The sequence below is a fragment of the Typopeltis vanoorti genome, chromosome 25, assembly GCF_054136105.1.
Source record: "Typopeltis vanoorti isolate ZY-2024b chromosome 25, IOZ_Tvanoo_1.0, whole genome shotgun sequence".
Lineage (NCBI taxonomy): Eukaryota > Metazoa > Arthropoda > Arachnida > Uropygi > Thelyphonidae > Typopeltis > Typopeltis vanoorti.
Genome location: NC_143573.1, coordinates 29,332,783 through 29,348,211, shown reverse-complemented (window position 1 = coordinate 29,348,211; position 15,429 = coordinate 29,332,783). Strand labels below are relative to the sequence as shown.

Here is a 15,429-nt window from a genome sequence, read left to right as displayed (position 1 = left end):
GCTTATCCCACCATTTATATGCCTATCAATCAATCATATCACCTCTTCTTGTTTTTATATCAGTCCCACATACTGACAAAATATAGCAGACCAGCACTCATACAAAAAGATACAGAAAATACATAATATAGAAACAGAACATCTATGAGAGTGAATCATGGGGGGAGGGTATCATCAGCTAACTAGATCACATTCTTCTGGTTATCATCAAGCATTTTTAAGGAGATCCTTGGTGCACAACCCCAAATATATAAACTATATATATATAAACTAGGGAATTTTTTAGCTATGTTGTCCAGTAGGAGGAGAAATGATTGTGGAAGAATGACATTGCAGGATAAAAATCAGAATAGAGTGACTGATGCAGAGGACATAGTGGAGTTGTTCAATGAGCACTTTATTGGAGTATTTCATTCTGAAGGAGGAGGTTTTAATACTATAGGTATAGGGCAGGTTCAAGGTTTAGAGGTGCAATGGGAGAGTGTTCCAAATATTGAGTACTCTGGATGTCAGTAAAGCTGTAGGACTGGATGGTATTTCATCACAGGTTTTGAGAGAATGTGCTAAAGAACTGATAGCTCTGTAGACCTGACTCTTCAATGAAAGTCAGCTGCAGGAAAGGTACCCAAGGAATGGAAGGAAGGTAAGATAGTGCCATTGTATAAGGGCGGTAGCAGACTGGAAGTGTCTAATTATAGGCCAATTAGGGAAAGCATATGCTGCCATTTTTTTTTTTTTTGGATTTTGCAAAGGCAGATGATGGTAATGTTATCTGTGAGAATCAAAAATTACTCTTGCTCTGGTAATATGATTGCCTTTTATAATATAGTGACAAGAGCAGTTGATGAGGGAAAGGCATATACTGCCATTTTTTTTTGATTTTGCAAAGGCATTTGACAGGGTTCCACATGATGAGCTGATATTTAAGTTGCAACACATTGCATTTAGATGTTGGGTTAGTCAACTGGATTCAGGATTGGCTGTCTGATAGGTATCAGAGTTGTGTATGGTGGGGCAATATGAAGGAAGCAAAAGGTTAGAAGTGGGGTTCCACAGGGCTCGGTACTGGAACCTGTATTGTTTAACCTTTATATCAATGACATTGTCAATGGATTGTAAGGGATATTCAGTTTGCAGATGATGTGAAACTGGGAAGGGCTACCAGTAATAGCGCAGATGTGGCAGCCCTACAAGAGGATTTGAATAAACTACAGATGGGCAAATGAATGGGGATGTCGATTTAATGAAGCAAAATGTAAAGTCTTGAAGTTTGGGATACATTGATGGGAGGCTGCATGCTCAATTGGAGGAGCTGTACTGGAGGAGACGAGATCTGGGGGTGATGGTTGATAAAAAAGTGAAATTTAGGGAGCATAGAACAAACACCTAGAACAAAGTGAAATTTAGGAAGCATATTGCAAAGGTGGTGAAGGTAACCCAGAGGATTGCTGCATTACTGAGAAGGATGCTGGCCTGCAGAGATATGAGTTATCATTCCTTTGTATAAGACTCTGATCAGACCACAATAATAAATTTATTTTAATCCTTTATCGAAGTGTAAGCAAACAAAGTTTGCACCTGAAAATATCTTCAGGACTGGGGTAAGTTAGTGCAACGCCAGGCAACTCTGAACAAAGGTGGATCAAGCTCTCGTCACTCCTTGTCTCCGTATCTCCCATAATGCAAAGAACATCTCCTTGCAAACATGTATACTGCTATGCATTAAGGGAAGGGCCACTACCCAGACCAGTTTCAACCTCTGTTGGAGTCTCGTCAGTGAGAGGCAGACCCAAACATGGAGATACTAAGGCAGAAGCAATAGGAGTGGTCATATTTACCTATAGGAGTTGCCAACAGGTGTACCACCTTATTATTGAATTACTCTGGATTTAGAGAAAGATGTTGGAATTTTTCACTTGGTTAGACTATAATAAATTTAGGTTAATCATTTATCCAAGTGTAAGCAAAAAAGTTTGCACCTGAAAATATCTTCAGGACTGGGGTAAGGCAGTGCAACACCAGGCAACTCAGAGCAAAGGATTTTCAGGCACAATCTTTGTTTGCTTACACTTGGATAAAGGATTAAACTAAATTTATTATAGTCTAACCAAGTGAAAAAAAATAATAATAAATAAACTTCCAAGATCAGACCACACTTGGGCTATTGTTCACAGATTTGTTCCCCAGGATTTGAAGGAGATAAATTAACTGTGGAAAGGTACAAAGACAGATAACAAAGATGGTTTCAGGACTGTACAATGTTAGTTATGAGGATCGGCTGAGGGAATGTGGACTGCAGAGTTTGGTGGATAGGAGAGGTGATATGATTGAGACTTTTAAGCTGTTGAGAGGTCATTACAGGATGGACACTGGGGATTTCTTTTGCTTGGTGGAACAACAGGAAGGAGCGTTGACAAGGGGCCATCCCTGGAAGTTATGAAAGGAAGCTGTGAGCAAGAGGGTGAAGAGTGGTTTCTTTGTGTGGAGGGTGGTTGAACCATGGAATGCATCCCCTGATAGTGGGGAGAGCAAGAATGGTCAATGAGTTCAAAGAGTGGTATGTGTTTTCTAGGAAGGACCTCCCACAATGAGTCTCTTGACTCCATGGAGGCCTGAATAATAATATTCTAAGGTTGGCAGAGTTGGGATTTATACAGTGATAGAAATTGTACAGATGAAAGTTTTAAGTAGAAAAGTGGAAAGGCCAGAGGTAAAAGGTGAGGCAAAGTGTGATTTTTCTTGCATGAACTAAAACTGAACTGAGTTTTGGTATAACTGAAGCTGAGATACATTCCATCTGCATAGTTGATTTTGGAGTCCTGATACTACCACTTTGAATCAACTCTGCATTCTCTCCAGAGTTTTTCCATTGTGATAGATAGACCTTCTTCTATATGACAGAACTATTTTGTATAATTCTCAGTCTCACTTTAATTTGAATTACACAAAATTTGCATAGTTCAAATGCCAATAAAATGTAACTGTATTGTACTTATCATTCAGGGAAAGGTAAAAAATAACATTTTCTGTGTTGTTACTTTTTTTTTTTCTCCTATGATGAATTAGAAACTGTTTTAATGAACTAGTTTCATGAAAAACTTTTGTTTCACTTCATCATGAAATAGCACGAATAAATTAAACTAGAAGGAAAGTAATAACAGTTAACATTTCTAGTGAAAAATATTTGGAAACGTGTGAACAATGGAAAGCCTGCATTTGCTGTTGCACTGGCTACTGATTCATGGGTTGCTGTATCTTACTGCCGACTTCTTTGTGTGTGTGTGTGTGGTTTAATAGCAGAAATAATTAGCTCTAATATGCTAGATGATATTTGTTACCCCCAGTGTGATCTTTCTCTAAAGAACAAACATAGCTCAGTTCTAGAGAGAAAATAAGTCATAATAAATAACCAATCTCATATAGAATATTTTGAAATGATAGGAGGTATTACTGTTATACTTTATTAGTAATTATTTTTAATTTTGTCAGTTACCTTTATAGTACAAATTTCAATTTCTTCCTATTATGAAATTACATTCAGTTCTCAATATTTACTTTCAAAATTATTGCTATTGTTTCTAATTTACTGTTTTCATACTTTTGGATTGAAATTATTCCTTTAAATGATTTTTTTCCCCTTCCCTATCACAATTAGAAAAAATTTCATACATAATATGCATCTCTAAAAGTCATCCTTAAATAATACGAACTTAATTTTATTGCAGTTCAACAGGCCGTACCCGTGGAGAAGTGCGACGCAAGAAAGCTTGGAGACACAGTTTCCTGATAGAAAGAGGGCAAGTGTGGCGCGCAGATGTTTTGGACAATCTAATATTAACAACAATGTTCATTCTTCTAAAAGTATATCTCTATAAGGTAGTCCATAGATCTGCAAAGTTGCATTATTCATTATGAGTAAAATTTTGCAGTAATCTGTATTAAATGCAACTGAGCAAACAGAAACAAACAAAAAAAAGATACCGTCTACTACAGTGGGATGAAGTTGGTGGAACAACATAGAAAAAGTGGTGAATTTGACATTAGTGAGCAGTTTTTAAGATTGCGGTACTTATTGGAAACAATATATATATTGCAGCTAGCAGCTACCATTTCCTAAAAATTAGGAAATGATATACTCAATCTGAAATGTTTTTAAATTTTATTTTTCAGCTGTAATATATATGATGACTAAGTCTGAACTAATATGAAAATTCATATTTGTTTCATATGCTGCATTGTATTATAATATGTAGGTAGATATGTAGCAAACTATTTTTTTATGTATCTACTCAACTTTTTTTTTTCATCTAGTTTTCTGCACTTAAAAAAAATGCACATTGTTTTTGAAATAAAAGTGCATATTTTAAAATTCATTTGAGAAAATCTGAAGCCGTTTTCAAACTTCTCTGTTAATTTAGAGAGGTTTAGCAGTAATTATTAATTAAATCATGTTTGGTAACCAATATATTTCTCTCTCTCACCATTTATAATGCACTCTTTTGTAATGTATTTTAGAGTTTGGATTATCTGAAAATTATTACAGGCTTCCAAACAAAACAGATACATTACAGAGAGTTTGAAATAAATATAGAATTGTCAGAAGGAACTAGTTCTTGTTTAGTCCTTTATCTAAGTGTAAGCAAGCAAGTGAAGTTATTAGCTTCTATATAGAAGTAGTCTAGTTGTGAATATACTTCACACAAACCTTTTTTTGCTTACACTTGGATAAAGGATTATACAAGAGTATAATTTCTTGACAAGTTTAATATATAACCGAGTGAAAAAACTTTCTACCACTATCTCTAATCCAAGTATTTTAATAATAAGGTGATATGCTTTTTTTTTTCCTTCTTCATTACTTGTATATGGCAAATATAAGACTTCTGCATTAATTCAACTTTGGTGTCTGTCTGTCTGGCTCCCATTGATGAGATTTAATAATGCTTGTCTTTGGGTTTGCCTGCTTCCTGGGGAGTAGAAAGGCTCAGAGCAAGCTTTTCCCTGTTACTGAGTGCAGCCACTGTTGTACTGTATTTGCTGGTACTTGTGGAGGTCGCTTGGTTTGGTGGGTTTTTGCCTACTATTGGGTGGAGCTGAGGCTTTTGCAGGTTTTGTCTTGCAGAACCACTGCAGAGTTAAATGGAGTACAAAGAGTTAGAGATCCTTTAAGTTACTCCTTAAGGCATTTCCAAGAGTGAATGAAGGATTGCATAGTTTTTTGAGAAAACCCTTTACTTATACAATGGGAGTAGAGTGATTTGGCCTTGGTGATAGGTGTTTGTGTGTTGCTGGGTGGAGCCACTCCTGAGTTTTCTGCTCTGGAATAATTCAGGTCAAGAGTGATAGTTTTAGTAACAATCCTTTTGGATCACTCAATAAGATTTAGTGATCATGTAGATCACTCAGAATTTTTGGAGAGGTACCTGCACCCATATCACATTAATGAAGTCATTAGCTTCTATACACAAGTAGCCCAGTCATTAAGATACTTCATGCAAACTTTATTTGCTTACAACTTGGATAATGAATTAAAAAATATTGGGCTGGCAAATAAGTTTGTTCAGTTTATGCATTAGTACAAGTTTACGCTGCTCCACCTGTCGCTATTGTTGTGCTGCTGCGCAGTTGAAAGGTGACATTTCACATAACCTTTCAGCGAATTTTCATTCGGCCTACTTCAGTTGCGTGTGTGTAACATTAGAAATGGAAGAAATAATGTACATTACCGGCATATTTTTTTTTTTTTAATTCAAAAAAAGGCAAATGAGCTGCGGAGGCCCATAAACCACTTTTGGCATACATGTTCTGTTAAGGCACCATTCCCCCCATATGCAGCATATATGGGGATGGTGCCTTAACAGAACACGTATGCCAAAAGTGGCTTGCCAAATTCTGTTCTGAAGATTTCAAAGTCAGTGATGCGTCTCACGCCGGTCGCCTGACAGAGGTTGATTAGCGTGTTATGAAGGATATCGTCGACAGTAATACGTCACAAACAGTGCAGGAGATTGCTGCAGTACTGAACATATCCCATACAAGTGTTGAAACTATTTGCACAAGCTGGGATATGTTTCAAAACTTAATGTTTGGGTGCCGCATGAATTGACTGAGGCCAATATGACTGCTCACATATCCATCTGTGATTTGCTGCAACATCGCTTGGAGATGAAAAATGGGTTGCGTACAATAACGTGATATGTAAAAGATCATGGGAGCATAAGAGTGAACCGCTGCAAACAACCTCGAATGCAGGATTGCGCCCAAAGATCATGCTGTCTGTGTGGTGGGATTATAAAGGTGTCCACTATGAGGTGTTACCATCAGGCAGAATGATTGATTCAACTGTCTATTGCTCACAGTTAAGGACACTGGCCCATGTAATTAGCACAAAACATCCTGAATTGGCAAATCGGAAAGGAGTTGTCTTTCACCACGACAACACAAGACCCCACACATCGTTAACAACCTAGAGTATTTACTCTAGGTTGTTACGTCTTGGCTGGGATGTTTTGCCACATCCTCCGTATTCACCAGACCTGGCACCTTCCGATTACCACTTATTCTGATCATTGCAGGATTCTCTGAATGGGAAAACCTTTGCTAATGAGGAGGCTGTCAAAAGACACCTGGATCAGTTTTTCTCCAGTAAACCTCATGAGTTTCATGAACGCAGCATAATGAAGTTGGTGGACAGATGGCAAGAGGTCATTGATAAAGAGGGTCAATATATAACTGACTAGTATGTATTAGATATATTAAATAAAATATGTTTCATTCCACTCTGAAAAACCAAATGAAATTATTTGCCAACCCCAATATAGTTTCTTGGCAAGTTTAACTTGTAGTGTTTAATAAACAAAAAAAACAGATTACAAATTAATATATACCACCATTTACTATTATTAACTATCAAAGTCATGCTGCTAATGTAAAAGGGAAAAAAATTATTTAGTTATAATAAATACGATTATAAAAAGAGTATAGGGTGAGGGGGGGGGGAACCAGAAGTCATCCGTGGAAGTTATGTAATTGTGTGGTGAAGAGGAGTGTGAGGAATAGATTTTTTACTTGGAGAATTATCAGTGAATGCAATGCATTACCAGAATATATTGTTAATGCATGGAGTGTTAAGGATTTTAAGATTCGGTATGATAAATATGTTGTCAGTTGAATGAACCTCCCACGATGAGTCTGCTGCTCTGTGGTGGGCGCAATAATAAGTATCAAAGAGAAAGGAATTTTAAGGCAGGTAACTATAATGATCTAGGAAATTAGCTAGGAGCAGTTCCCTGATTAAAAGAATTGAAGGAAAAGATATCAGCAGTGCACTGGAGTTAGTTGAGAAATATTTCTCAACAGCAATAGAAAATTCTTTTCCTCAAGTGAAAAAATAACATGATGCAATATAAAGTGGATCAAACAGGAACTACAGATAAAAAAAAAAAAAAAAAAAAGATGAAAAAAAGTATAGAGGTGGACAGTAGTTGCATGAGGAATATATGACTGGAGCCAGGAAAGTGACTAGTATTGTAAGAAAGACAAAAATGGAATAGGAGAAGAAACTAGCACTAGGAACATTCTGCGATTACTTCATTATGTGGCCATCAGGAAGAAAGATGCTTGTGGAGCAAATGAATGTCAATAACCAATGCAAATAACATAATTGAGCTATTTAATGATCATCTGGGAGAATATTTCATCCTGGAAAAGCAGGTTTTATTATTCTTACATAACACCTCCAGGGAGTCCAAAGGCTCATTGAGGGAGGGCACCTTCTCTACAACTCTGTCTCTGCCACTCAATCCACTAACTGACCCACAACTACACCAACGCCATCTATGGGGGATTCGAACCTGCACTCTTTTGGCTGGAGAGTGGATAAGCTAACCACTCGGCCAACCAGGGCGGCGATTGGATTGAAGGTTTAGAAGTGCTTGCCAAGAATGTATTTCAATCCCATCCAATGAACAAAAACAGTTGGACTGGATGGGATTTCATCATGCATTTTAAGAGAATGCTAAGGAACTGATATCTCCATTGACCTGGATGTTCAATGAAAGTCTGTCTGCTGGGTTAGTGCAGAAGGTAGTAGAATGAGAGTATCATGAAACTATAGACCAATATTTTTTCTGTTAAGATTTTAGAGAATTCAGTGAGAGATTGCATACAAAATTAGATAGATGATAATATTATCTGCTTATGATAATATTTGCTTTTTTATAATAAAGTACCAAGAGTGGTTGTCAAGGCCTATACTGCCATTTTTTGCAAGAGTGTCACATAACTTACTCCAATGCACTGCCAACATCTTTTCCATCAATTCTTTCAATCAGGGAACTGGCTTTAATTTGCAAAAAATGGCAGTTCCCTGATTGAAAAAATTGATCGAAAATCAGTAATTAGCAGATCTGACATCCATGTGTTACAACTTAAATAAGTTGTAACACATGGGATTGGAATAAGATGGGATAAATAAGATGGGATTGGAATTGTCTGTCTTGTAAGTTGGCTGTTCTATCTTCAGTTCAAAATAACCAGCTCTCTTTATAACAAACTACTGGAAAGTTCCATACATTCAATGTTGTGCTAAAAAAGAAATTCAGTATAGCAAACCATCTGTAACATCTGACTTATAAGTCCCATCAGATTGCTCTTTTGAGTGCTAGTCCACCTTAATATGTCAGCAGTCCAGTTGCTAAAGAAAGCAACTTTTGTCAGATTGTTTTATAGTTTTAAAACCACACTGAGAGGCCTTCTTTTAGATTTACTGATAGACCAACTTGCATGCACTTGCTTCAAATTGTCAGTTAGTGCCATTCTTCTTGTATGGATGGTATAAACAACTTAAAATAAATTCTGAGGTAAGAAATGTATTTTTATTGTACTGTTTTCAGTCTATTAAAGTAAAGCAATGACAAGTTTTGATATTTGCTGTAGTGAAATTAGGGCAGTTCTTAAAATTTCATTTGAAACTGTCAACTCCAGGCAGTGATTCCATTGCTGTTATGAAACATTGAAGTTCAGTAATAGTTCATAACCAGGGCTTGAAAAATGCATTCATCTGCACTGAGTGAGTTTTTAGTTGACAATTAAAAAAAAAAAAAAATCAGAAGTTTTTGTTTTTAATTTAATTTAATTGTCACTATGTAATGCTGATGTTGTTTCACATCTTATATAAATGTTTTTACCTTGCCTATCACATATTGGGGAATGCTGACCATTACAAATACCTGTTCTGCTAATTATTGCTGATTTTGTTGTAATAGAATATGACCAGTGCAAGGATTAGGACATATATACACGTCATTTTATCTTATACAGCACTCAGCCATGCTGCAAGGTAACCAGTTAATCATGACATAGCAACTTAAAATAGATGCACAGCCACAATTTAGCTTCTTACCCAGTGATAGAATGTACAGAAATTGATCATTAATTGGATATTTCTTTTCCCAAAATATTTTATTATATTGATTCTAATCTGAATGTTTTTTGATTGTTTCTGAGTTGTTGCCTTGTCATATGACATCACTCACTATGCCATCCAACAATTCAAGACATAAATGTTTGGAGCAGACATGTAGCAAAAGATAGTATTAATAAAGAAAAATAAACTAAATTAAAAGTTTTGTATCACATATAATGCATGAATTTTTTTTCTTCACAAACTAATAAGCACACTAATACATAAGTAATTACCATATTCAGTGGTGCATCCAGAGGGGGAACCAAGGGGCCTGGCACCCCCCCCCCAAGTAAAAATTAAAAAAAAAAAAAAAAAAAAAACACTAGAAAATTTTCCAAAAATCTTTTCCTAATTAAGTCATTCTTTTTATTTATGTTGTGTTGTGTCTTCTATTTCTATACTACTTATGAATTAATGATCATTGTAGATGCTCAGTCATAGGTCGTATGTGATGTGTAGTGGGTATTGTCAAATCATGTACTCAACTTGCCCCCCCCCCCCCAGATTAAATCCTGAGTGCGCTACTGACTGTATTTGTTTCTGGACTTGTAGTTATACAGGATTTAAATTAGTCATAGTATTAGCAAAAGCTTATAAATTGACTAGATCCAGCAATAAACACGTGAGTGCATCCAGGCTAACATCTGATAAGTGAGATATTTGCCTGACTGGTGAGCCAGCACAAAATTTTTCAAGCCCTGTTAATAAAATAATTTTAAGTTACAGTAATTGTTTGAACAAACTTGAAATCTTATAATGGTGATTTTATTAACATATTAACATTTTTGCCATTCTTACTGAATTGAAGACAAGTGAATTTTATTATTACAAGAATTTAAAAATAATGGTGTATTAGACAGCATTTACTGTATGATGAGCTGTATGTATGATAATAGGACCTCCTAGATGGGTCTTTGACTCCATGGGGTCTTGGGTGATAATCATAATTACTTCCTGTAAACAGGAAGGAAGGGGATAATACATCTAATTATATCTTAAGATATGCTCAAATTTATTTAGTGTAAAATAATTTTTTTTAAAAGTTAAATATCAAAATTTATATGCAATGCATCCACAGTAAATCTTTTTTATCTCCATATTTAGCATCTCTGTTCAAATAACATCTACTCCATTTCAGGATTTTTTATGGCTTTTTTTTTTCCCTACCTCCATTATTGATATGTACTCCTGATTGCTTATATTCCTCTTGAATGGTAGAAAATATTCTTCTTGAATATTTTCTACCATTGTTTCTTTACCTCTTGTGTCATTTAACATTCTTTCAAAAATAACTACTACAAACATTTAGAATATTTTTATATTCAGCTTTCATGTCACCTTTATCCACTCTGGTTACTTTTGCAGTACTGTATCTTCCATTTCTAAGCTTTCTCTGTAGCAAGAAATTTAAGAGAATATCAGTAGTAAGAATTTAAAGAGAATTTCAGTAGCGAGAATTCTACTTTCTCTCTTGAGCAATTTGATTATTGCCATCTGGTCAATAGAAATAACCATTATATCAGCTTGATTTCAATTTCAGTGGTAAGAGAAATTTAGTGATACACAGAATATGAAATAGCAAATTTTTAGTTAAGTATCATCACTGATAGCAAATCACAGAAATATCTTGATTGCAGTATTTAAAGAGAGATGCATAGTCTTCTCAAATTTTATTGGTTGTGGCATAACAAGACATAGAAAAGTGCTCCTTTGTAGCAAGTTGATGAAGCAGTACTGAAAGGATTTTATCATTGAATTACTAATATAATTCAAGTGTGAATATTAATAGCAGTATTTGGTGTGAATGTGGCTAAGCTAATTGATAAATTTAGAAACTTTCATTTAGATTGAGGGAGTTAAAATTAATGGAAATATATTATTATTATTATTATTATTACGGGTATCTCCATGGAGTCAGTAGACTCATCGCGGGAGACCCAAACTAGCAAAACAATATCTGTCATATCTCTTCTTGAATTCATTTACAGATGAAGAGCTCACAACAAAGTCAGGCAATGAATTCCACTCATTCACCACCCTCCAGGCAAAAAACCTTGTTCTGACACCTTTGTTAACCACACTCTTCTTTAATTTCCAGAGATGACCTCTTGTTCTTCCATCACTATCACACAGCCGAAACATTTCCCCTGCATCAATCCTATAAAAACCTTTTAGTAATTTGAATGTTTCTATCATATCCCCTCTTCTTCGCCTATCAACCAATCTCTGCAATCCACAAGCTCTCAATCTATCAATGTAGGGAGCATTTTTTATATCACTCACCAACTTGGTCACTCTTCTCTGAACCCTCTCCACAGCCTCCTCATCTCCAAGGAATCCAGGTGACCAGACCTGAGCACAGTAATCCAAATGTGGAAGTATCAATGCTTTATAAAGGGGAATAATAACCTCTTTATCTCTGGATGTCAGTGTGTTCCTCAACAACCAAGTAATCCTATGTGCAATCTTGGACACCTTAGCAATGTGTCCTCTGAACTTCATCTCCTTATCTACCAATACCCCTAAGTCCCTAGCCTCATCAATCGCTTGGAGTACCTTTCCATCTATGTAGTACACAGCTGGTAATCTTTTAATCCCAAAATGCAGGACTTTACACTTTTCCACATTGAACTGACATCCATTTTCTTTTGCCCATTTTACCAGCTTATTTAAATCCTCCTGCAAACTTTGAACATCAGCTTGATTTTTTATTGCACTACACAACTTTGCATCATCAGCAAACAACTGAATATCTCCCTTTAAGCCGTTTCCTATATCATTTATATACAAATTAAACAACATTGGCCCAAGCACAGAGCCCTGAGGCACACCACTGGTCACCTGCCTCATTCTGGACTCGGCTCCTCCATACACCACCTTATGGTATCTCTCCCTGAGCCATTCTCCTATCCATATCACCAATTTAATATCCATTCCCATCTGCTCCAATTTGCGTAACAGTGTTCTATGGGGTATCCTGTCAAAAGCCTTAGCAAAATCTAGAAGTACCACTGTGTAGCCAGTTCCTTTGTCCAACTCTGATGTTATTCTATTATGGATAGTTAATAGATTGCTAAGGCAGGATCTACCTTTAACAAAACCATGTTGGCCTCTATAGAGTATCATATCCTGATCCACCCATTCTTGAATTTTGTCTTTAACCAACTTTTCCAATACTTTTACCACTACTCCTGAGATGGTGATTGGTCTGTAATTCAATACTGCAGTTTTAGAGCCACCCTTATGCAAAGGAACCACTTTGCCTAACTTCCACTCCCTAGGGACCATACCAGAGTTCAAACTTAAATTAAATATCCAGGTAAGAGGGGTTGACAATTCATTTGCACATTCACGCAACACCCGAGCTGATATTCCATCTAAGCCTACCGCAGTGTTTGCATTTAAGTTTCGCAATATATTTAATACCTCTGATTCTTTAGCTTCAATTCTCACATTAGGTATTGCTATAGGTATAGAGATATCCTCACTTGGGTGATAGACTTTTGAGAAGTGATCACTCAGTAACTCGACTATTACATCTGATTTTGTCACCTCAATACCATCAGCACCCACTAAGGTTATCCTTCCGAAGTCATTCTTTCTCTTACTTGCCACATAGCGGAAGAACTCTTTGGGATTACCCTTGATCTCTTTGGCTAAGGTCTTCTCATAATCTGATTTAGCTTTTCTTACTATGCTGGTAACCTTCCTAGCTTGAGCCTTGTACTGCTCATGGGTGTCCTGATCGCCCTTCTCCTTGTAAATTCTCCATAACATTTTCTTTTTTTGTAGTTCAAGCTTGATACTACTGCTCATCCATCTAATGCCTGCCTTGTTTGACCTCCTGACCATGGGAACACAATCTGATATTGCTTTCCTCAGATACCTGCTGATTTTATCCCAAGCACTGCTAACATCTTTCCCTTGCAATATGTTCTGCCATGGGATGGCTGCAAGCTCACTCCGAAGCTTGTTATAATTGCCTAACCTGTAGTTTCGTACATACCCCTTCTTAATAGAAAAATCCACAGATTTTGCAACCTCCCAAGTCAATACCACATGATCGCTTTCACCAACTGGAGGTAACGAGGTCACCTTACTTATGCATATAACCTCTGAACCAATAACCAGGTCCAACACTCTCACACCACGTGTCCCTTCAGTTACGTGCTGTTTCAAGTAATTATCTCGTAGCAGATGTATGAACTCCATTTCCTTTTTGCTACGTGATATTTCCTCCTTCCAATTGATATCACCATAATTAAAATCCCCCATAATAATCACTAAGCCTTCACTCATTGCACTAAGTTGCTGATGCATGAATTCAATATCCCCCCCCGTACTCCCTGGCCTATAGCAGCATCCAACTGTATATTTGGTTGCGTTGGTCACTATTTCGCACCAGACTGCCTCAAATGAACTCTCATTCACATGTCTATCATCATGATATACTACTTTCTTTGGCTGCAACACATCAGCTATCATCAACAGTACTCCTCCTCCTGTTCTATCTTCTCTATCCTCCCTGAAAATACTGTACCCATCACATTCAATTCCAGTGACCACATCTTCTGCTGACAGCCAAGTTTCACTAATGCCTACAACTTTTGGTGAGATTTCACTGACTAATGCCAAAAATTCTTCTCTCTTATTTCTAATGCTTCTAGCATTGGTATACAAAAATTGCAGATTCCCTCTAGATCTTGTACCGGCTTTAGAACTGATATATAAGTCACTAACTACCGTAGTCCTATGCCGATTTTTTTCCCCTCTCTTCTGCAATTTATTCTGCCTATAAGGATCAATAAATACACAATCAGTGCTAAAGTTTCTCTCTCTTACACTCAACCTTTTCAATATTAGTTTCCCTGCCCAATAACTTCAACCTGTTCAGAAAACAATAACTTCTTCAATCTCTTATGTCCTTCCATGTTAAGATGCAGTCCATCTCTAGCATACAACTGCCTTTTTCCTTCAAACACACTCCAAACATCAACAAACTCCAGACCTCTTTTTCTGCACATTCTTGCAATCATATCATTCATTATCATTGCTCGTCTACTTAACTCGTAATTGTCAAAACGAGGTAGCACACACACTATTCTCCCATTGACACTTTTCCTCTTCACAATATCTAATAATGTTCTTAAATCTTTTCCTACCCGATTTATACTACCTCTCAGGTCATTCGTACCCACCATAACTATCATCTTGTCTGTTTCATGCCCTCTCTTTATTGCTAAAGCCACTCTTTCTATTGTACCATCAGCCAAGCACTCCTCATGCATACCACTCTCCATACCCTTAATCATAGAATCACCATATATTTTACCACTCATAACTTCATTCAAGTCCACACTCATGGACTCATTCTCTACACTATTCAGCATGACTCTCCCAGCTTCATTACTCAACTCTCTATTACTTACCCCCCCACTCTCACTACATCTCATTTCTTCTTGGCCACTTGTGGTTTTATTATGTTGACTCCCAATCACTCCCATACTATTTATTACTGAATCATTCACCAAAGACTCACCCATATGTAATCCTGTTCTAGTTACTTCAGCTAAAGTAATCTCTATAGTCCTAATTTCTCTGTTTAACACATTAAACTCGGCTTTAACTTCCAGTATCTCCTTACCGATCACTTCCACTTCCTCATGAAGAAGATGAAGGTCATTTTTCATTTTCATAAACTCCCACCGAAGTTCTTCCGCTACGGTCCCGATGTCAGCTTCCATTCCTAAACGCTCCAGCCTATCCCGACACTTCTCACATACGTCGACATTTTCTTTCTTTTCATTTTGCCAGACCGACCACAGATCCTTCACATTTTTCGGTGCATACGTGTAGCAGTTTCCGCAACGCATCCATTGCGAAAAATCTAACGCTGAGCCAGCCTTTCGTGTAGTAGTAGAAGTCCTGCGCGCCGCTGACGTACATTTCTTGTTGGACGCCAT

The 15,429-nt window shown here is 36.8% G+C and overlaps 1 protein-coding gene across 1 annotated transcript in view; it reads left to right on the top strand.

Annotated features, from left to right (window-relative positions):
• Positions 1–15,429, top strand: part of Sulf1 (Extracellular sulfatase Sulf1) — a 223,635-nt gene that overhangs the window by 111,895 nt on the left and 96,311 nt on the right. Inside the window, exon 10 of the mRNA XM_090414246.1 lies at positions 3,726–3,797. Coding sequence (XP_090270372.1) covers positions 3,726–3,797 — 72 coding nt within the window. The remainder of the gene's footprint in view (positions 1–3,725; positions 3,798–15,429) is intronic.